Source organism: Pyrus communis, chromosome 17, assembly GCF_041283825.1.
Source record: "Pyrus communis isolate YQ-2024b chromosome 17, ASM4128382v1, whole genome shotgun sequence".
NCBI classification, from domain to species: Eukaryota; Viridiplantae; Streptophyta; class Magnoliopsida; order Rosales; family Rosaceae; genus Pyrus; species Pyrus communis.
In genome coordinates, this window is record NC_142581.1 from 893,311 (window position 1) to 917,164 (window position 23,854).

A 23,854-nucleotide genomic window follows, 5' to 3' on the forward strand; every position below is an offset into this window, starting at 1 on the left:
GGTAGACATAATATTTGAGGGATGACTAAAAGATAGATAGTTAGATTATTGAAATATATTACAGAGTGAGCCCCCCTAAATGTGTGTCAAAAATGTGTGTCCCCGCATCCTAACTTGTTTATATATATATATATATATATATATATTATGTATTTAGTTTTTTTACTTTGTTGCAAGTGTACCCTAATTAGTTGTAGCACAAGTTAATTTATGACTTGCACTTGTTTCTCTTATTTAGTTGTATGTGGCATCTATAATCATTGTAATATTATTGTATCAAATCGAAAATACTCATAAGTATGGGAGACGGATTTGCATGAAACAGAGATACGTTAAAGTGACAATGTTTTAAATTAATCACATGTGAGAAATTTAAATCACATGATGTCGTATTATTGATCTAAGATGTTATAGAGATGTCTGAGGGTTGTAAGTAAGTCATTCTTACAGTGAGGGAAGCAGATTGATACTTCAATTGTATCATATCAAGATTATCTTGATTATTTATGATCAGTATAGTGAGACAATGCTGACAACATGATAAATTGATAATGGATGATATAATGCGACTATTTACGAAATTAGAAAAAGTCACTATAAAAAGGAAAGTGATAAAATGAGTCAACTGATAAACAACACAAAACATAAGTTACAGGGCAAGAAGAGTTTGAATGAGTCCGAAAGGTAAATTCTCAAAGGTTTTTGGGGAATCATGACTCATGCATTGTTTGTCTGTCTGTAAGTAAAACATCGCCATTTCATATAAGTCCTTCTCCGTCACATTGGGACAAGGGATTATAGTGTGCATATGAAGGGGAAACTGGCCTGCTTTGTTTGTATGGATGCACACTGCTGCTTCATTTGTTTATTGTACAAGATAACAAAAAATTGGAAACCTTAGTTGTCACAGATATTCACAATGTTGCTTGCTGCCATTGACTTGAATAGTTGTACACTGCCTAAAGGCCTTTTGTTGTCCGTGAAAGAGCCGAACCTAAATTAACTATCAGATACTATTTCTTCCTTTCTTTTTTTAAAGTAAAAAACTCCCTATAGTTACGACTGCATGTTTATCTCATATACATAAACATAATCGACCTACCTGCCACTTGGGGAACGATGATATCTTCAAAGAAAAGTTGCAAAGGCCAAGCTGGGCAAAATTGTTAGCTAGTATTTTTCTTTTTTTTTTGGAGTGTCCCCTAATCGGGCGTAATAACAGTTGAGTTCAGAGGTTTTTCTTAAGAACAATATTTACGTGTTTTTTTTAATATGAAATAGAATTTTGAAGAGCTTGTCAACGAAGAACTCCGGTTGCTGATAATTTGGATATACATCACATTATGACACTACAACACAACAATTCAGAAATTTCAAACCATCATTGATAAATAAATATATGAGAAAATGTATTGCACACCAAAGAGATTAAATTAACACCAAGCTACATAAGCAAAAATGTAGTTCCCAAATGCTCTTTTCCTAAGCCCTATTAAGAGTAGTGTTAATTACACAAAAAACTAGATCGTTCTCATGTATTTAGGATTTGATCAATCTTTATTAGAGGGATCAATTAAGAATGCAGAAAAACAAACAGAAAAGAAAAAAAAAATTGAGATGATATTATACATATACTAAAAGGCGGCAGAAAATCATTGTTCATATTCACCAACAGTGAAATGACGGATTTGCCCCTGTTTGGTTTGTGTAATTTCATTTCTGCCTGGGTTACATGTGTGAAAATGTCCACGCGTATGCCATCAGCGCTCCATTTGCTTCGGTGTACACGTGTTGTCATCGTGGAATAGGAGGGAATGGAAAATAGCTTTTCCATCTAGTTTTAGAAAACACTCGCCATTTCCTGCATCTCTCTTTCCTGCACCGATTCGAATCGAATCACTCTACCATTTCCTCCACCTCTTCCTTCATGCAAAAATCTGATTCAAATCAATTTCACAACCGACTTCACTCGTCATAGGTCCAGAATCCTCTCAACCTTTTGTCCATTTTCTCGATATATCTCTCTCTCGCAGAAGGTTTTTGCCGATAAAGGAACAAAAAGATATACCCCTTCAGTCGTCTCAATTAAACCCTCAGGATTTTTAGTTGGGTGAAAAGGGTTTTGATCGTAAGCCTTTCATCCGTCGAAGTACGGCGAGTTCTCACGATGTTTTTCATTGGCTGCAATCTTGAAGTAAGCGTTTTTCACTTGCAGATGAGGCCATTTTCTTGGTTCCAAAGAACAAACACACAAGCTCTTTAGCTGGAGGGGGAATGATAATATTATTACTGCAAGTCTGGAGCGACTGTAGTGATTGTTTTTTTTTAAGCAATGAAGTGTGAGGCAAAGGGTAAGGCAGCTGTGGAATTTATAGGCAGTGGAAGATTCGTGGCTGCCATTCTCTGATGATGTAGGTAAAAAGTTGATTTTCTATTTTTACAGGCTATAGCTACTGTTAATGCTTAAGTGAAGAAGTATGAGGCTGACATTCCAACAAAAGGTATATAGAGCTTCTTTTTTACTGTAATTACCCTTTTGGAATTGATTCAATACATGTAGTGTAGCAATTAGAACTTTGTGTTGTTTTGCAGTGATCTATGAACAACAGCAGGAGCTGTTGCTGCAACACGAAACCTAGCTTTTGACTATCGGCTGACATCTCTCTGAAGGTTTGTGTACTGTCTTATGTGGAATTGGGATGGTATAACTTTGAATATTTATCATACTTAGGGAATGTGATTTATCTAGAAAATATAAAATGATCCGTTGTAATTTTGGGTGATTTGCGTCTGTTTTTCGTTTCAGAACACGTTGCTCTTTGTTTTGTTGGAATTTTGTTTTTGTTGGAGAAAAGGCTCAAGGGAAAAAACCGTAATTATTTACCTTGAGCATAAAGTGCTTCGAAAGCGGCACACAAAGGACCCTAAGAACGAAGAACAAATAGATGGGAAGAAGTAGAATTCATTTTCATTAAAGAAAGTGAGAAATTAACCTTGATGTATTATACTTCTTGGTTGTTTTGATGAAGTTGGGAAATAAGGGGCATAATAATTCGATTTGGTTTCTCTCTGTACATTCTGTGTTTTTAATGGTAATTTCAAACCTTTTCTTTTCTGTTTCTAAATTTTTATGCTTTATGGGTTTTTTTTGTGGCAGTTTTGAGGAAAAGCATATCAAATAATACTACTACTGCGACGATGTGAGTGCCCTCTATCCTTAATACGGTCAAATGGGGGTGCAAATTTCATATTTTTCTTAATATGGTCAAATGGTATGCAAATGAGATTGGGTTAAGCTTTTGGGTTTAACTCTCTCACTCTCTTTTTTATTTTGTTCATTCATCTTTAACTATTATCGGCATATCATGAGGTCTAGAGCAAACTAAGAAATTGAAAAACTTTTGAATACTCTAAGCTTGCCCTTTTGACGAATGCACTCATCAAAAAGTCTCATGGCCACGAGGGGAGTATATGAGACTGATGAGGATCAAGTATCCATATCATATATACTAAAACCCGTAGGGGTTGGGTACTGTGGATGACCAGTGTCCGGACGGAACTGCCCTCGCTTCTCTGTTTTCTTTCCGTTTGTGTCCCTGTTTTCCACGAGGCGCTCATCTTATTCTCTCGACTTCGAGAGTCATCTTGAGTTAGGGTTTTGTTCCTTCGTTGCTTTTCTTGATTTCGGCTTTTGCTCTTTTCGTTTTGGCTGTTCTTTCTTCCAATAATCTGTTTCCTGTGATAACTGTGCTTTCTTTCGCGGAAAGGGTTGCTGATTTTCGTGGTTTAAGGGATTTTCTCTCTTTCACTTTCTCCGTTTTGCTGAAAAACCACCCAACCAATAAACGCTTTCAGTTTGATTCGAAGAAAAATTTTACCCATAAAGGATAGCATGTCTTGGTGAGTTCTTCGGATCTTACATCTGGGGTTTTCTTTTGTTCAAATATGGGGTTTTGTGATCGTGGTTTTCCTTTTCCTTTTTCTTTTTAAATTTTTTTTTTTTATTTGAGATTTTGTTTGGGTTCTCTTTTTTCAGATGAGTTTTGCATCCCTGTAAACCTAGATTTGTCGGCGCTATGTGGAAGGTCATGAAATTGGTTTCCAAGGTTTTTTTTCTTCCTGATCTTGCGATTGCTGATGCAAGGGTTTCAGAGTATTTCCCAATCTCTCCTTACATAGGTAACTAAATCTCACTTCTTCTCAAGTACCCAGAAGTCAAATATTTAATTTTTCACTATACTTAATCTCTTTTAGCAACCTCCAGTTGTCCTCTGCTTTTCTCACTCTCCAGTGTTCATCAACACCATCAGGTCTCTCTCTACCTCTACCTCTCTCTTTCTTTCTCTATATCTCTGATATGTTTATACATGTCGTTGTGTATCTATATATCAGGTTGAAAAAATTGTTAATATGATTAATTTTGTTAGGGAAATTATTTGTTTTGGTGATGGATTTGTGGGTTGTAATCGTGTTTTGGATATACTAACAATTTTGTTTTGCAGTAAATTGCAATGGGTTGTCCACGGTTTGCCTGGTAAAACCAGATTTTGTGAGTCTATGATTTTTCAGGAGTTGCAGCGTTGTTAGTAAGGTTTGAGCATTTTCATCACATTAGCTATTCCGTTCATCAGTCCAATATGTTCTTATCCCTTGCACTCCGTTGTTTATGTTTGGAATTTGTGATTAGAAATTGGAGAATTAACTTCTTGATAATTGCATGTGTTTATGCCCCCTCATGATATCATGAGATCTAATGAGATTGTTTGCGATCTGGTTAAATACATAGTAATAAGGACAATAGTTCATATTTTTAAGGAAGGTTAATGGTTCTGGGTTTTTACATTTATTGTTAACTATAATTGTTATGGTTGATTATCGTTCTTTTAGTCTCACTGAGTTTCTTTGTTCAATGGTTTGGTCCATCTTATTAAGTTTCTCGCCAGAGATCTCTTCTAGCACTGCTCTTCTCTTGGACCAGGTACAACTTCTTTGACTTTCTGTTTGTTTCCGAGAAAATTTAGAGCTCGAAAGTGTGTAGAACTGTAGAAGTAAAAAAAGTCTCAATCTTTCTATTGTCCTGTACAAAAAGAAATTGAATTTTGAATTTGCGTTTTTGGCATACCCTTTACTAGAATTTTGTGATTTGGGAATTGTAGAAGTTGGTGGCGATTCAAAACCCATTAACTTGGATGAGAATTAAGAGTAATTTGAAACCAGACAGCAAGGAATTGCAAGTGGGTAATGATAATGATAATGGTGAGGATAATGATGATGACACAAATCCGCTATTTTGCATATGGTTTTGAAGATTGATTTTTTTTTTTTTTTCATTTTGATTTTTCTTTTTTGTATTTTTTAGCAGATGTTGTTTTGATTTTTAATTCCTTATCATCGCTACTACAAAAAAGGTTAGTTTTGTTTTCTACATTTAAAGAGTGTTTAAAGAAAAGTTGCATGTAATTGATTTTCTGCTATAATGTTTTGAAATTCCTTATTTATATTGTTCTAGATATTCTTGGTTTGCATTTATTTTACGTGATGGTATTAGAAAAAAATAAAGCCGCAATGATGAAAAAATTTGTCTAAGTCAAAACAAGCGATAAAGAATCCTTACACCATTGAGCCATTACTGAAATAAATTTGATACCAATTTTATGTGTGCACAGCTGAATGTGAAACAGTGTAATTAAATGTGAAACAATATGTTTTCAGTACCTTGGTATATGGTACAAGATTGGGGGTAATGACACCAATAAAAACTGGGGTTGTAATAAGTAACTTTTTCTCCGTTCTTTATTGTAGTACTATAGATTCAAATTTGTCATTGTGCATTTTTTATTTTTCTGCACAGTTGGATGATTAGGTTTTGTGCAAAGTGAATCATTCGAATGCTCAGAATGTATTATATTTGCAAATTCCAGCTAATGCTGCTCTAACATGATACAAGAGACCAACACTTTCATCCATATGTAAGTTCCTCTAATAAGTGCTTTGCACAAATGCTTTACAAATTTCAGCTTTTATCTTCTGATTATTTTATGCAGGGGTTTTTATTACTTTTTCTTTGATTGGAAATTTGGTGGTTTCTTAAGATACAATGATATCAAATTAGATTTTTCTAATTTTCTGATTTTGGTGTTTTGCAGGGAGTGCTGATATACTGATATCTGTGATTTTTTATCTTTGAAATAGGTAAATGCTATTTTTAATGTTTCAGTTCTGGCATGTTTGGTTCTTTGAATTCTGTAGTTTGCTTGCTTCTTCGTTGCTTCGTGATTTTCATTTTTCAGTGTGATTAAATTCTTGAATTTTTCATATTGAACTAATGAAGTTCATTCTGAATTTCCAATTCAACATTATAACATTATAAAATCGTTTTGCAAAGAAATTGTGTGTTCTTCATGTGCATTCTTCATTGTTTGTACTTTGAATTCAAGATAATGCAGTATATTCTCAGATAATCGTGGCAGGATGCCCATGATGTGTTATTTAGGGGACTTTGAGTGGAATAATTTTGTGATGGTTATTATTTGAAACATTGATGTTTTTCAGTTATTTGACTACCTTTACATCTCTTTCATTTAAATACTTGATTGGGAGCTTAATCTTTCTTTTGGTATTTGTTATGTTTTCTTTTGTTGGCTGTATTTTGTATCTCATTAACAACAGTAAGCAAGTGAAAGCTATAAGTTATCTATTACCGGTATCCATTTTAAAAAATCATATGTGGTAGATATTATTTGAGATTTCTTATTATTGTAGTGGTGTTGTGTTAACATTTCTTTTGCAATTTGATACTTTTCTATTTACACATTTCTTTACATGCAATTTAATCTGCATATTTGTGATTTCGTAAATTGATATTTTGATTCTACAACTTTGTAATTGAATGAAAATGGTTTCAGCTCTGCGATTTGCCAGCTTTTAATCCAACAAGAAAGATGAAGGTTCGTGCCTATTGACTGTGGAGGAGTTAAAGTAGGTCGAGTTCGAAAAATGTAAGAATGCAGGAATGTAAGTAAAGATTAATCTTTTTCACATGCACATCATCTTTTGTATATAGATTGTATCAATCAAATCTTTCGTATATAAAGATTTATTCAGCATTTTCTGTCATACAATCTTTTTATATCTTTGAAACAAATTTTTCACACAATTTGTGATCCCGCAGCAACGCGCGGGCAAAACTATCTAGTATAAAGCTATAAAAGGATTGTGTATCCAATTATTTGGAATCTTAAGAAAGAACAATAATTTACTGTTACGAATGGTTTTGACAGTTAGTTTTGAGCCATGATCCAGATTGGTAGTTTTGGACAAGTAACATATTCTCTTTATCAGAATGATGATTGAGATAATATTGTTTAAATCATTATCTCCTTATCACTAAACATTTTAGTGCAATACTAATAATTTCACTGCTAATGAGAACTTTTATCTGGGATTTTCTTTTGTGTTGTCACTTCTGATTTTACTGATTGATGTATTTCTTGAAGGTGGTGATGTAATCATAAGAAAAAGTCGAGTTCTTTAGTTCATTGCAAGTCGACCCATTGCCATGTATCTCTCTCTCTCTCTCTCTCTCTCTCTCTCTCAAGATATTACCAATTAGGTGTATTTATACTCTTATTGGAAGTGAATTTTATTATAATGATGTAACTGCATGATAACCTATGCATCGTTTGGAGTTTAAATATAATGCTTAAATTGTGGGCAAATGTAAATGTGAAAGTGATAAACTATAACCTCATCCATCATTTAGTTGAGAGATCACTCAAGTTGTGAAGAAATGTAACTAGCCATTTTATGAAGATTATTAGCACTTAATGTACAATTGTATTGCATAATTTTTGTGAAGAATATATTTATCAGCAGAATGTGCTTTAAAGAAAAGAAACAAAAACAGTTTGTAAAGTAGGAGAAACAACCAGGTGCCACTGTGTAAGATTCTAGGGACTGCTAAATTGGAATACTCAAGAGAAACGATATGCATCTGGATCACTAATAATGTTTTTTTGTGTGTATGTATCTCATATGTTGAAGGCGCCCTAATATTAGCAGTCAAAATGGAGCAATTTGTCTGGATATTTTGAAAGACCAATGGAACCCAACTCTGATATTTAACTGCCGAGATTGTTGGGTCTAAAAATAAGAAAATGGAGAGAGTAGCACAACACTACTACTTGAAATTGGCTTTGGGTAAGCTTCCACTCTCTTCTATTTATAATCTCTTTGAGAAGTGACTTTGGTTGCTGGTTGAAAGAGATAATGTCAAATTCTCATATATGAACTAAGAAAATAATATGCATGTCTAATGAAGTGGAATTTTTCCTGGTATTATTTACATGCATGTTATAAATTTAGTTGTTGATCTTGACTTGACACGAAGAATGGCATTAAAAAAAATTGAAAAACTAGAGCTACTCTACTGTTTATGCAGTGAGCAAAGGGAAGGAAAGGAAAAACAGTTAATTTAATGCTCCCTTTTCTCAATCACTCTCCACATTTGCTGCAAGCTGAATCGTTCATATCTTTCAAACTAAATAGTTTTTACTTTTCTGTGTATATATTTTGTCTTGCATTCTTTTATAAGTTTTGAAACTATAACCGCGGTATATCTTATAGCACTACTGTTGGAGTTTGTGGCCAAGTGGACAAGTGTCCAAAATACCTTTCGGCTAAACAAAGAAGGTGTTGTTTGTGGCCAAGTGGACAAGTGTCCAAAATACCTTTCGGCTAAACAAAGAAGGTGTACAACACCTTCTTTGTTTAGCCGAAAGGTATTTTGGACACTTGTCCACTTGGCCACAAACTCCAACAATCTCCACCTTGGCCAAGTTCCGAAGTCCATTGGCCTTACGTACCAGCATGCATACTCTGAATCAACCTCGTTGGTCCTGTTCCGATTCAGTCACTGCCAATGCATGTGCAGCTGCTGCAAGCAAAAAAAAACATTTAGCTTCAGACAGGATCTCGACACATCCTCGTCTCCTCCATCAGGTTTTCCTCTTCTTCATTGTCTGCAACTTGGAAACTTGTCAGTGCACCCATTTCCAGCAACACCCGTCGAGCCAGACAAACATTCCTCACACTTCTCATTCTTCAGGACCATCTCATCACCTGTGAATCCCATTACTCCACCTGCTGCAAAACCCCTGCAACACTTGAGACCTTTCACTCTAGCTCTCTTGATTTCTCTCTGCAACTCTCTCTCTACCACCATAAGGCATAACAAATGCCTTAATATATAATGTTCAACCTTTCCCATGGGAGAGCCGAATGCTCTCCCCTTGGATGCTTTCTTTATGCTTTCTTCCTCATCATGATGTTCATTTCATCATTTTCTTATTTCTTTTAACCAATACTTTTCCATTTTTTCCTCCCCAAAACAAGGAAGGTGTTGTCCACCTTCTTTGTTTAGCCGAAAGGTATTTTGGACACTTGTCCACTTGGCCACAAACTAACATTATCAACAATGTTATGGATGAAGATTTTGCGCCTGTACTGTGGGAGAAGTTGGAAAAACTCTATATTGCTAAGAGTTTGACCAACAAGTTACATCTGAAGAGGAAGCTGTACAAGCTGAAGATGGATGAAGGCGGGAATCTCATGGACCACATGAATGTGTTCAATGGATACTTGGATCAATTGAGGAAAGTTGATGTTAAGGTTGAGGAAGAAGATAAAGCCCTCTTACTTCTTACCTCACTTCCAGATTCGTATGAGAATCTTGTGACAACCTTATTGCATGGAAAAGATACAGTAAGTTTGGAGCAGGTGCATGCTTCTTTGGTGTCTTATGATACACAAAAGAGGAAGACCATTGTAGATGGTGGGCACGAGACTGCTTTAGCTGTTCAAGGTTGGAATCATGGAAGAAAATTGGGAGGAGGATTTGAGAGAGACAACAGGTTCAAATCAAGCTCCAAAGGCAAGGGACCACAATGCTATGACTGCAAAGAATTCGGGCATAAAAATATGAATTGTCCTTTGAGAAAAAGAAAGGATGATCTTGGTCCAGGTAGCAGCAATTTTGTGGCGGAAGACTTCGAGTATGCCCTCTAGGTACTCGAAGCAACACATCTCCTGGTGATGTATAGTCTCAAGTGTTGCAGGGGTTTTGCAGCAGGTGGAGCTATGAGATTCACAGGTGATGAGATGGTCCTGAAGAATGAGAAGTGTGAGGAATGTTTGTCTGGCTCGACGGGTGTTGCTGGAAATGGGTGCACTGACAAGTTTCCAAGTTGCAGGCAATGAAGATGAGGAAAACCTGCTGGAGGAGACGAGGATGTGTCGAGATCCTGTCTGAAGCTAAATGTTTTTTTTTGCTTGCAGCAGCTGCACATGCATTGGCAGTGACTGAATCGGAACAGGACCAACGAGGTTGATTCAGAGTGTGCATGCTGGTACGTAAGGCCAATGGACTTCGAAACTTGGCCAAGGTGGAGATTGTTGGAGTTTGTGACCAAGTGGACAAGTGTCCAAAATACCTTTCGGCTAAACAAAGAAGGTGGACAACACCTTCCTTATTTTGGGGAGGAAAAAATGGAAAAATGTTGGTTAAAAGAAATAAGAAAATGATGAAAGGAACATCATGATGAGGAAGAAAGCATCCAAGGGGAGAGCATTCGGCTCTCCCATGGGAAAGGTTGAACATTATATATTAAGGCATTTGTTATGCCTTATGGTGGTAGAGAGAGAGTTGCAGAGAGAAATCAAGAGAGCTAGAGTGAAAGGTCTCTTGTGAAAGAACTCTTGGGGTAGAGTGAGGCTCTTGGGAAAATTCTGTGAGTGGGTGTACAAGGGATATGAGATTGGGTTATGTCGATTTAACTCATGTGTAACTTGTACTGTTTTTCTCATAGTGAAGAGCAATATCTCTCCGAGGACGTAGGCAGGTTTTTGCCGAACCTCGTAAATTTCTCGGTGTCTTAATTTCTTGTATTTTAAACTATTCAACTATGGGTTTGTATGTTGGTGAAGATAATCAGCCAAGGCACAACAACTACAGCTTTCCATAAAGTGTTTCCAATAATATAGTTTTATATGTAATACTCTTACACTCTCTTTTACTAATTTTTGTTACACTATCAATCACTCCCAGGTCATGCTATTCATAGAGTGGTTCAAAGGATTCCAAGAGCTTCATTCACCCAATTTCTGATCTTCATGTAAAAATTCTTTCAAAAAGCTCAAACATCTTTTAGGGTAAATATACATGAACCTTCTTTAATAATCTCTTATAACTTCAAAATATGTTTTTTTTATACGGTTACTAACCCCGCAGCAACGTGCGGGCCATATTTCTAGTATATATAAATACATGTACATATATTCACCATTACAAACAGAGAAAATGAAACAGAAGAAGAATCCTTTGGAAACAAACAACCTTATTTATTTTCAGATCTCCGATTATCGCAAGACCCTCGAGGCACATAGTCATAATTAGATTGATCTTCATCATCATCAACGGCTTCATTTTTCTTGTATTTTTTTTTATAGGTTTTGGAGATTCTTGCAGCAACCTACTATCCTTTTTTGGGCCGGGAAGGATGGTGAAGGACTTAAGAGTAAAATTTGTAGGTCTTGGCTTGCATGATGATCGATCTCAATCCTCCGATAGGTGATAGAACCATCAAAAGAACACCCAAAAAGATACAGGTCTGAAAATGAAGTAAAATAATTATTAGGTTAACTAATATAAATTAAAGAAAATGTAAACTTATGGACAACGAAGTACGAGTACGAATGAACATACATAGTTGCACCACCAAGACAAGCAGAACTTCCTCGGCTTGTAAATGGCAAGCCACATGACACAAGGGAGCTGCATATAATAACAAGATTCACTCAAAATGTGCAAGTAACGTTACGCTATGCTTTGCATTAGGTGTGGAGAAAAACTGTGGGCTTACGAAGTAAGTTGTTGGAGCGAAAGCAAATCCTCCGAAAAATCCAAGGAGACCACCGAAGAAAGGGAAGGTAATGCCAATGAACATGGTGAATGCTGCAATACAATGTCAATTAGAACTCATTTATCCACCTTCAGATAACAACATGCGCATTTAAGCTCATGTTATAACTTGATGGAATAAAGGGAAAAGGGTACTTACCGACATATATATTACGCGAAATGAAGCGAAGCGTTCTAGTAGGTGCGAAATTCAACTTCTTTACCAACACAGCTTCGATCATGTCAAACACCGGCATTGCGTAAATCTGATAGCTTCCGATGACATGGATGACAACAAACATGTTGGCCACTGCAATGAGCCAGGCAGGTTTTTCAAGTGAAATGAGGATGTTATCCTCAACTGTATTGCCAAACACGTAGAATCCGACCAGAGCAACCGGGAAGTAGCACAAGGCGACAACAATGTAGGCGACGATGACTCCTCTCCACATGGGTCCCTTGGATGGCTTCTCAGGTGTAGATGGAATTGTTGCTTGGATTTCCAGAACAACATTGTGACCAGCATAAGCAAAAGCCACGTGACCCAAGGAAGTGAAGAAATTGAGCACAGTTCCTGATGCAGACGTGGCTTTGTACCCATACGCGACATTATCTACCACACCCTTGTCCACAGAGGCTCCCCAAGCGATGGTAGAGTAACTGCATCCCTCATAAAATCAATTGAAGGATATTAATTAAACATTAATTTGAAAACACTTGTAACTTTTTTATGCCAATTGATGTGTTGTTTTTTGTTATCTAGGAGCACTAGCTTGTCCGAGACTGCTCCTATATGAAGCACTTTGTGAGGGAGTTAGAAACATGTACGTTTGTAGTTTTTATTAAAAATATAGTTGCCTCCTGAGAATGCACTTGAAAGTGAATTCTAAGAAGCATATAATGCTTCTTCAAAGAGCTTTTATGGTCCACAAGTAATTTGAACTGTTTCTCCCAAACGTAGTCAGAAAATTTTAGATTTGCATATAAAGATCTTTTAGCCCTTCCAAAGTAGTTCCAAACCAGTTAATCGATTTTTTTTAATAATCACACTTTTTAACTTTTTTCCTGTCAAACCATGTCATAAGCATTTTTTACCTACAAACACTTTGTCGTTCTAAAAGTACTTTCAAACAATTTAGGTTGACAATATATACCTCAAGGACATGACTGCAGCAGCCAAAGACACACCAGAGATGGAGTTGAAGTTGGGAAGGTGGGAGAGGACAAAGTGAACAGATGCAAAGATCATGATGAAATAGGTTAACTTGATCTTTTTACAGTCTGAGCACACAGAATTGTGGACCTTCTGTAGCGATTTTCCTCCGGTAACCATGTAGACGATGTTGACGCCGACCTCGACGATGAGCTGTTGAGGCACAACAATGTAAAGGCCAAGCTTTTCACCAAATGCATACTGCCCCAGCTCGTGGTATCGATCAAACCGTTTGCCTGGAACCATCTCATGCATTTCAACCATTTGCCAGAGTGTGTACAATGTGATGATCCATGACAGCACCAGAATTACCACACCAGGACCCCTGAATTACCACAATGTGGAGGCAAAATAACAGCAGCAATAAGTAAGGAAATATGCTTACTAATTTCTGTCCGAATGTAAAAAGTAAACAAGGGCTTGCAGGGAGAGGAGTATGCGGAAATCACTTTCCCAAGTGATGTGAAGAATTGTATGACTATTTAATATTGTCAGAAGTCTAGGGTTGAGTTAGGGCTGGTTTGGTATTGCTGTGCTTTGAAAAAAAACTACTTTTGTTGTGCTGTGAGAATAAGCAGCTGTGAAATAGAGCAGCAGAGTGTTTGGTAAACTTTTTTGTAAAAGTGTTTTTGAAAAAAAAAAAGCAGTATTATAGTGTTTGGTAAACTTTTATGTAAAACAGATGTGAAAAAAAATCAGTTTTTCAAAGCTGGGTTTTGTAGCTTCTTGTTTTTGGTTTTTTTTCACCAAAAACTGTGAAAAAAAGCTAAAGCTAAATGTTTACCAAACACAAAAACAGCTCCCAGCTTTTTTTTATACCAGTTTTTTTTAGAATCACCTCAGTACCAAATCAGGCCTTAATCAGGATTAACATACCATCCAAGATTGGCCATGGCGTAAGGGAGACTGAGAACACCAGCTCCAACCATGGCAGTGACATTGTGGAAAGCTGAGTACCACCATTTTGCATTCCTTGAAGCAGTGATTGGAAGCCACTCTTCGATTTTCTTCTGCTTTGCTAATTTTTCTTCTATCTATCATACACAATAACATATGTTGTTTCATCAGCATCAATCACATACTGTCACCCAAATCCAGGACTATATCACATGGAAAATTGACACATCATTATTCGCTTCAACGAAATCAACATTGTCGGGGTCGGTTAGCTAAGAAAATTATTGACATGTCATTTTATCTTAGGAAAATTAATGAAAATGATATGAAAACTTAGAGTTTTAACAATAAGGATAAAATAAAGATTAAAATGAATAGTATCAATATTGATTTTTTAGTGTAAAAATATGATTTTTTTGTTAAAGTGAACAGTACCGAAATTTTTCGTTAAAGTTCCTTTTATCTTAGCTACAAATCACATTAGAGCACAGTGTATAAAACCGTATTTTAGTTATGAGGAAGAATAACTTTCTACATGTACAGAGCTAAATATCTTCGGCTAAATAAGGACGGATGAGGAAAAATTAAAAATTCTACCGTAAATAAAAAAGGACAATGGTGTAATTGGAATTCTAGGGGGTTGGGAAGTGGGGTGGGCCGGTGGGGGGAGCTAGTCCAATGAATCTTGGTATATGGTATCCCTGACTTAGGGGAGGAATCAAGAATTCGGATTCTTTTCGGATTTTCTTTGTGGGGATCTCAAAAATTTGTAAATTGTGTCTGTTCATCATGTATTGTACGATCAAAAATTATTTTAAATATTTTTATTTAAAATTAAGCACAAATAGTACTTGACAAAAATTAATCGTAATTATAGACAATAAACAAATACGATTCACCCATTCTTAAAATTCTAACCAAAAAATCCGGAGAGAGGATCCTATTGTAGGAATCAAAACTCAAAACGTTGAAAAGGCTTTTCATCCAACTGTATCAACTGTCGTAATTGAGTTGCTTCAAGTCTTGTTTGAGCAGTGTTTTATTCTCTGTCGGGCGTGTAGGGGCCAGCACTAGCTACTTCCTGATCAAACTTGGTTAATAGCAGTGCATCCCAGAATCTCATTTAATTAATAAAATTTTCTTTGTCAATTAAAAGAAGATGAAAAAACTACTTAAATTTCTATTACTTAACAAAATAATGAGCAATAATGTAATTTCACAAATTTAAATTTTACAATACCTTCAATATTAAAAAAAAAAAAAACCCTCTCAGTCCCCCACGTTCTCTCTCTCCTTCTCATTTTCTAAATAAATATGTTTACACACACAAAATGTATAAACAAATGTTAGTATATTATTATTTTAATTCAAATATTTTATTTTATAATGAGAGAAAAATCCGACCTGAACCTAGTTTGCAAAATAATATCTCCTTCTGTGGTGATGTTGATCTTATAAGCACACAAAACTTCAAACAAAAAAAACCAAAAACAAATGATGTAGCTTGAGTCAAAATATTTGCTTGTTTTCAAATTCACTCTCAAGTCGCTTGTATAGTTGAAAAATGTTTAGTTTCACAGACAGAGATTTAGAGAGAGAGAGAGAGAGAGAGAGAGAGAGAGAAAGAGAGAGAGAGAGAGAGAGAGAGAGAGACTAACTTCGTCAGTTGGAGCTTGGGTTCCCATGGCCGGCACAGGATTGCAAGGATACACGACAAAGACGACAATCACAGATATATATATAGAGAGAGAGAGAGAGAGAGAGAGAGAGAGAGAGGAAAAAAACAAGAGGAATTCAACTCGAGTATCGAGCACAGAAATTGACCAGGGGTCCAGGGTGCTCTTTCTACATATATATAATACAAAGATCCAAGGACACACGTGAGGAATGGACTAAATTACCCTTCCAACTCAGTAATAAAACTCAGTAATTATCTTGCTTTTGTGTCCATTTCATTCCAATACTCTTTGTTTTTTTGTGTGTACGTATGCTCGCTGAAATTTCCTGGAAACATCCACCTTAGACTGAAAAAAGAAAGGGAAACAAAAATGGAAAGGAATTTTGAGGAGGCGTATAAGTTATATATTTCACAAGTATACTACCCTAAAAGATATATAATTCACAACTTAGATGAAGGTTTCACAAGGGAAGATAAAAGAACAAATAATATTGCAAGGTTAAAAAGTTAAAAAAAAAAAAACTTAATAATAATAATAATAAGGTTTCATTTGGAAGGAGAGATTTCTGGAAAAATGGATTGGAGAAGGCAATCCCTACATATATACAAGTAGTTTAGGAAAATATCAACAATAAGATCCATTTTGGATGGATAAATTCAGAAAAATTGCAAATACATTCTGCAACTTAAAATGACAATATTCCATGTGATATTGTGTACTTTAAAAACGGTTTTTAAAATTCGTCTGTTTCTTCTGCATTTACCACACTATTAATACAAAGTTTAATGTATTGTTAATTATCACCATTAAAGCATTTAAATTCCTGTATTTTTTTTTTTGCCTTAAATGTTAAAATGGTCTCTGTGTTTTAGTCATTGAGTCAATTTCGAATGAAATGTCTTTAATTAGCTAACAGAGACAAACATGAGAACTAAATTAGTCAAATAACAAACACAATGACTAAATTCGCCATATGACTATAACACAAGAACCACTTTGACATTTAACCTTTTTTTTTAAATGCATGTTACCATAGACAACGAAATATGTATATAACTTTAAGGATGTCAAGGGGTTCAAACCAATTTTGTGTTTTAAACCACAAAGTCTATTTCGCTCTATCATTATTATCATGGAAAACGACAATGAGATAGATTTATTAAAAAACAAGAAGAGTACAATTTGTCAAGGAAACATAAAGCCTAACCTTGACCATAATATATAGCAACCATAACAAACAAAATCTTCAATAACCAATACAAGATAAAAATAATGCCAACAAAAGATAACCTATCAAAAGTAATAGTGTGGAAGCTCTACATAATCACGATGATAATAAAGGAAAATGAAATCATGAGGAGAATCCCACCAAATAAGACTAATAAGTGTAACTTCTTTTTTCGTCATCGATAAAATTATCCTCGCACCATCGAAGTTTTATAAATAAATAAAAAATATTAGGGTTAGGAGCAAAAGTTGACATTGCCAGCAAACCACATGCATGCATCGATATCCCTAGCTAGATTCACATAGCAGACAACTTAAGCAATTTGGAGCGCTACTAGCGGTGAGCTTGCCAAGTTGTGTCGCTGCCCATAATATTGATTTGACTTATCTGTCTGTCGGCTTCTTGGCCATTTGATTCTTCATATGAAGACTTTTATTTTATTTTCTGTATATGTTTAAATTCCATCTTTATTATTCTCTAAATTATAGTTTATATTATATCAATTATTAATTGGCCTTTTACATATTACGGTCTCATTAATTTATAAGTCGAGACCACGACATGGCCTGCCCTTAATACGAAATTGGAATGATAGAGTTGTTTTGCCTAAAATCCCTTCATTACTTAAGAGTGATATGATTATATACTCTTCTTTTGTCCACAAAAAACTCATGTCAATAGTTAATTAGATTTGAGAGTTGAGACATTGTACTATGATGACGGGCATTTACAACTGATACACAAATCAAGATACAAAGTATTTCATAAATGTGACTTAGTTCGGTTGATTAAGATAATGTATCCGTCTTTAATTTGAACCCAATTTTTTTGAGAAACATGTTTAGAAATACTTACATTATAGAGACTCACATCTGATGACCACACGAAATATGATAATGTGCATTTATAATTAATAAGCAAATCAAGATCCAAAGCATTTGACAAATGCAAGTTAAATTAGTTGGCTAGAGTAGTTTACTTGTTTCTTACCGAGATTCAAATTACTAAATTGTAAGAGTTGTGTAAAATATTGTATTAGCAAATACAAAGATATAAAGTAGTTCTTAAAAAAAAATAAAAAAAATAAAAAATAAAAAAGAGTCAACTACGTAATTGGTCCCTAAACTTTTATGATAGTTTAGATTTCGTCCCAGAATTAAAAAAGCAGTTTAATTTTCATCCTTCAATTTAAAAAAAAAAATATGTAGAGAATTGGTCTTTCCATAATGGGGATGAATTTTCTGTTATTTTACATGTTTGGATACGAGTGATCCCTAAATAACAGATGCAGGTTAGCAGCATGGAGTTCAAATTTTTTACACCAATTTTGTGTGTGACCTTTCTATTTAATGGACTCTGTATCATGTAGTGGGTTTCTGTGTATGTATAAAAGGTTTTGCTACTAGAAAAAGGTATAATGGTAATTTGTGGTGATTGTTAGGGCATTGGGTAAGGAGACGGCAAGGCGGTGCTGGAACAATCATATCGTGATTGAAGAAATAAAATCAATACAAACATTCATGAATGAATCGAGTAGAAGTGGATGATGCCAAATGTAGATTCGCTCGAGTATCTGGAAACGTGCTTAGAAAGTTAAAAAGTGTGAGACCGATCTATACGGTTCAGATGACATGTCCATGGAGATTCGATGAGTGTCCCAGACATAGGGAGAGGATCCGATCCGATCTATTTGGTGGGGATTCTAGTAATTCTTATATTCTAATCATTCATAATAAATTATATGGTTAATTTTCATTAGATGTTATTTGTGTTTGCTTTTAAATAAAAAAAGGTCAAATAATTTCTAACCGTACAATGCACAATGAATTGCAGATTCCGACAAAATGAATCCAGATAGAGTCCAATCCCCCAAATATAAAGATTTTATTATAACATGCAATAGAATAATGAATGGTTGAATATGTGGTACATGATCTAATATATAAGGATCCAGCCAACAAAAATCTTCAATCCCCCAAATCAAGAGAATGACTTATCTACACTTTTGATAAATTATCCTAACATTTCTGACCAATACTGCGATATCACGTGTGATATCTTACACTCATAATAACATCCCAGACTAATAATGTGATATCTTACATAACATTGTTTAATTTGTCCATTATCGCAGTGGGATATTAATGGTGTAGAAAAAATCTTTCTCCATAACCATATATAGTGCTTTAACTATTCACCTAGCATACGTACATTGCATTTACGCCAAGACTCATAATAACAACCCAGACCAATAATGTGATATTTTACATATCATCGTTTTATTCGTCTGTTATTGCAGTGGGATATTAAAAGTGTAGAAAATATCTCTCTCCATAACGATATAAAGTGGCATTACATAGTGTCTACTTTTTGTTAGTCATCATTGATCAACCACATTTTAATTTGCTAGGTTTCAACTTTCAAACACTGAGATTACACTGCACTTATATCTTTTTTATCCTTAAGCTACCCAAATTTGATTTCTCAAGTGACACAATGATAATATTGACCTTAAAATTTTGCTCCTCCTTTTCGATATAATTTGACTTCTTCAGGAGAATCTAACTGTGTATTTATTTTCTTTATAAGATGAACCGGAAATGATATTGTCATAAGCAACAATTATTTCTAAAGTATTACACGTATAATATATAGTTTTTTTTTTTTTTTTTGGTAAATTACATGTATACTATTGGGGAGAATCACATGTTAATGTAAGACATTATACACTTTATTTTACGTTTTCAAAAATTTATTTTAAACATATCGTAATGTTAGCTCATTGACGTGTATTCCTCTGATATGTTCACGAACCTATATATATGTGCTTACTGCTTGCTATGAAAACACCATTTTCTTTAAGCATTTTAGTTTATAATAAAAGAATTGTAAAGAATTCGACGGTGGCTCACTCATTCAATTTTTATAAAATAATAAGCAATATGGTCAATGATTCAGTGGGTTGCACAGTTCCTAAGGTTGCGTTCATGAATCTTGCTTTCCTGGTTCTTCCTCCCACTCCCAAGTTGTGGGCGTGGTGGGACTTACACTCTTGATTTTTTTTTTTTTTTGGGTCAAGAACAATCTTTGCAAGTCAAGCTAGTTGGCTGCTAGGAAAGGAACCGGATCCTCTCCTAAGCTTAGTAGGCTGAGCCTTTTGTGCAAATCATACGAGCCGTTGAAATTTGATTCAAATGCTGCAATTATCATATCTTTTTAGAGGGCCCCCTATTTGTAGTTATTAGATCAAATTTCAATGGTCTGAATGATTTACTCAGGAGGCTCAGCCTCCTAAGCTCAGGAATTTTTACATCGGATGCTGACATCCCATGACTGGAAGTCCATTTTGAGGAAGAGCAAAAACTATGAAACGTACACATACTGAAGTCGATATTTCGTACGTAGTCCACTTAGTGTACCAAAACAATGATAATCGAAGCTACATCGGGTTTTATTCAACTCTATCCAAAAAAATTATAGGAAATCTGTATAAATCTAATGAACATTAAGATCAACCGACGACTGATATTTGTATGTATAATTGTACATGGCTGTCAAAGACTCAAAGGGCAGGAAGCAGCAGGTGCAAATTAATTCTTCCAAGTTGGAGTTATCTGCAACTAGCAGTAGCAACTGCTAGGGAAAACTGTGTGTCCATACTTAATGTCCTTATATAAGTACGAAATCGTCAATGGCGACTTGAAGTTACGGAAGCTTGTGCTTGCTGGATTCAAACCCAATGACAAGACTCCAACTAAGCAATATCCATAATTAAGTTTAACTTGGCAAAATTTGTGGCAAAATTTGTATTTTTGGATGCCTAAATTACCCCTAATAACACTTACTTTGAGTCTCTCACTTATTATCTACATTTGTTTTACGTTATTTCATTCAATTAAATGTTTTCAAATACCTTATGGGGATTTGGAAAAAAATTTAAATGTCATGATTCCTATTCATTTAATAACAAAAATTTACATGATACCAATGTTCCTTGTATAGTTGTTTTCACATGATGCTAACAGGTAAATTAGTATATCCTACAAATATAAAAAAGTTATTTTATTCAAAATTATCAATATTTTAAATATAACATAGTTCAATTATTGTGCACAACATATATATAATAACAATATAAGTTCCTAGTAAATTATGTAATGATACATACAAAATAATTTACTTACAAAATAAATAAATATTTTTTATTCAAAATTAATTAAATACCAATATTTTGCAAAAAAAAAATAGATATATAAAACAATTTACCTACAAATAAAAGAATGTCGATTGATTGCACACTCTATATAATAATAACAAAATATGGCTAGTATTTATGTAATATCACATGAAAAATAATTTACCTACAAAATAAATAAATGTTTTTAGCCAATTGATTCAAAATTAATTTATTACATATTATTTTACATAAAAATATAGATAAATTATTTGTACGCATACACACACACACACACACATATATAATTTTAATAAAGTGTGCCTAATACATACATGCAAAATAAGTTACCTAAAATGATTGTCAAACAAATAAAAAAAATGGAGTTTTAACGAAAAGCCCACGGTACTGTTCACTTTAACGAAAAACCACATTTTTACACTAAAAAGTCAATCCTGGTACTATTCACTTTACCCCTTATTTTGTCCTTATCATTAAAACTCAAAGTTTTCAAGCCATTTTCATTAGTTTTCCTATAAAATAAATGAAACATATGATGGTAAGAGAAGTATAAAGTAGATAATTTTATAACGGTAATGCTATAGAGACTAAATTTATAGATCAAATTTTGAAAACTAAAGGACATAGAAGTTGATGATTGATTTATTACATAAACATTGATAAACGTGCACATTCTTATTAGTGCCACATCATTTAGTTTGCAAATTTAGTCTCCGTAGCATTACCCATATTATAATAATAAGGCACTTATGGTGTGTTTACCAAACCGGAATGGAGGTAGAAGAAAGGGAATTGACTTCCTCTCCAAGTGATTCCGGCGTTTACCAAATTTTGGGAATGAAAAAATTAGTGGGCTCCACCCAAAATCAATAATCGGATTCCTAACATCCCCATAATCCAAATACTGACTTGAAGGTGATAATTAAATTCCGGAAGAAAACCAACATCTGTAATCAAACTATTCTACCAAAATTGCCCTACCCCTCCCATTTGCCTCCCACAATTCAACCACCCAAAGCACAGACCCATCCCATGCACCCTTAACCAACACAGACCACCACACCACCTCCCAGACTACCAAGACCTATCACCCACTAGCGAAGCTACAGAGGAACAAGGAAGGGCAGTAGCCCCTCAGCTCGTCTGAAATTGCCATTGAAAGTTCGGATTCCGCCCCTCAGGTCTTTCGAACTGCAGGAAACTGGGTATGCTGCTGCGTTTATAGAAGGTTTGATGCTTAGATGGAGAGAATGAGAAATAGTTAGAGAGACAGAGAGACAGAGAAAGAGCTAGAGAGAGCAAGACAATGTTGAAGAGACGGGGAGAACGAAGTGAAAAGGGACCGAAAAAAATAGAAAAAAAAAATGATGATGGTATCAGCCAACCAATATATTCCAATATTTTCCAACGGGAATGGTTTTATATATATATATATATATATATATATATATATATATATATATGTATGTATGTATGTATGTATATATGTATGTATGTATGTATATATGTATATATATGTATATATGTAAGTGTGTGTGTGTGTGTGTGTGTGAAATTGTATTAAAAATTTATGAATTTTTGTCACATTTCCGCTCGGGTCCCCATCACATCTCGGGCTCGACCCCATCATAGCATGATATTGTCTGCTTTGGATCTTGACCACACCCTCACAATTTTGTTTTTGGGAACTCACACGAGAACTTCCCAGCGGGTCACCCATCATGGGATTGCTCTCACGCGAACTTGCTTAACTTCGGAGTTCCAATGGAACCCGAAGCCAGTGAGCTCCCAAAAGGTCTCGTGCTAGGTAGAGATGAGAATATACATATAAGACTTACATGATCCATTCACCTGGACGATGTGGGATGTTACAATTTTTCTATTATTTAGATTAAGGGTATTTTAGTAATCATATTAATTTTCATTCTGATTCAGGTGAACTGATAAACAACTTATATGAATTTCGTTTCATTTTTACTCTGCTTCTAGAACATTTAAGTAAACAACTTTAACAAGAATCCGATTCTAATTCATCCTCAATCCAATTCTTTTATTTTGATTACCGTTACGTAAACGCGCCATTATTTCCCACAATTATGGTGGATAATTAAATTCATTAACATAATTAGAGTGTTGTGGCACAAGTGTAAATAATTTGAAAATAATAGGTATTTATTTGTTTACATTGTAGTCTGCTCCAAATTTAAATTATATTTAAATGTTTAAAATGAGATGAATTTTTATCAAACAAATAAGTATTGCATAGACTTATACCCAAAGAATCCGAATAAATATCCCACTAAATCACGTTGTCTGGTGTGACTTATTAGGCATTAGGCTGATACGAATTGAGTGGCTCTGAGTGTAGGTTGACTAGTTTGTGTATCTGCTGTTTTTTATTCATGTATTTTGTGGCTTGTGCACTAGGAAAATCATTTTTCCTTCTTCGTCTGGCCAAGTGTCCGTGCGTTGTTCGTGTAACTTTTTGTCTGGATCAGAGACTGGGCTGTCTGCATGAAAGAAATAAAGGAAAGAAACCTAGTAGGAGTAGGAGTAGGACAGAGGTTGACAAGGCAGTAAGCAGTACCAGAAATCAGAGCAAGAAAACCAAAGGGAGCTTCTATTCGGCCCCGTCTGCCACACAATAATATCCTTCTTGTTGAAGGACTCCTACTTGGTGGACCGG

At 34.8% G+C, this 23,854-nt stretch overlaps 1 protein-coding gene and 1 long non-coding RNA gene across 3 annotated transcripts; one reads left to right on the forward strand and one right to left on the reverse strand.

Annotated features, from left to right (window-relative positions):
* The first annotated feature begins 1,866 nt into the window (after positions 1–1,866).
* Positions 1,867–14,315, forward strand: LOC137709436 (uncharacterized). The gene is made up of 13 exons (XR_015958603.1): positions 1,867–2,128; positions 2,216–2,501; positions 2,593–2,670; positions 3,158–3,200; positions 4,037–4,179; positions 4,265–4,310; positions 4,503–5,256; positions 5,360–5,408; positions 5,922–5,969; positions 6,147–6,192; positions 6,906–6,982; positions 7,497–8,199; positions 13,096–14,315. It is a non-coding gene; the product is annotated as an uncharacterized LOC137709436 (long non-coding RNA).
* Positions 11,202–15,886, reverse strand: LOC137708507 (lysine histidine transporter 1). 2 transcript variants are annotated; one of them, XM_088689449.1, is made up of 8 exons: positions 15,725–15,874; positions 14,985–15,147; positions 14,046–14,203; positions 13,111–13,494; positions 12,117–12,616; positions 11,919–12,010; positions 11,762–11,830; positions 11,202–11,666 (listed from the first exon to the last, which is right to left on the reverse strand). In XM_088689449.1, exons 2-8 carry the CDS (start codon positions 15,048–15,050, stop codon positions 11,568–11,570), a joined length of 1,368 nt encoding a protein of 455 aa, XP_088545575.1. In that variant the 5' UTR covers positions 15,051–15,147; positions 15,725–15,874; the 3' UTR covers positions 11,202–11,567. The 2 variants fall into 2 exon arrangements, with proteins under 2 accessions (XP_088545575.1, XP_068303704.2); XM_068447603.2 differs by lacking the exon at positions 14,985–15,147 and having other exon boundaries at positions 15,725–15,886.
* Between the last annotated feature and the right edge of the window lie 7,968 nt (positions 15,887–23,854).

Coding starts and splice junctions, on each gene's coding strand:
- LOC137708507 (XM_088689449.1), bottom strand. CDS start 15,050: ATGAAAAGCCTTTTCAACGTTTTGAGTTTTGATTCCTACAATAGGATC. Junction 14,204..14,984: donor TCCTCTCTCCGGATTTTTTG/GTTAGAATTTTA, acceptor TGTGTATGATAG/ATAGAAGAAAAATTAGCAAA. Junction 11,831..11,918: donor TCGCTCCAACAACTTACTTC/GTAAGCCCACAG, acceptor TATTATATGCAG/CTCCCTTGTGTCATGTGGCT.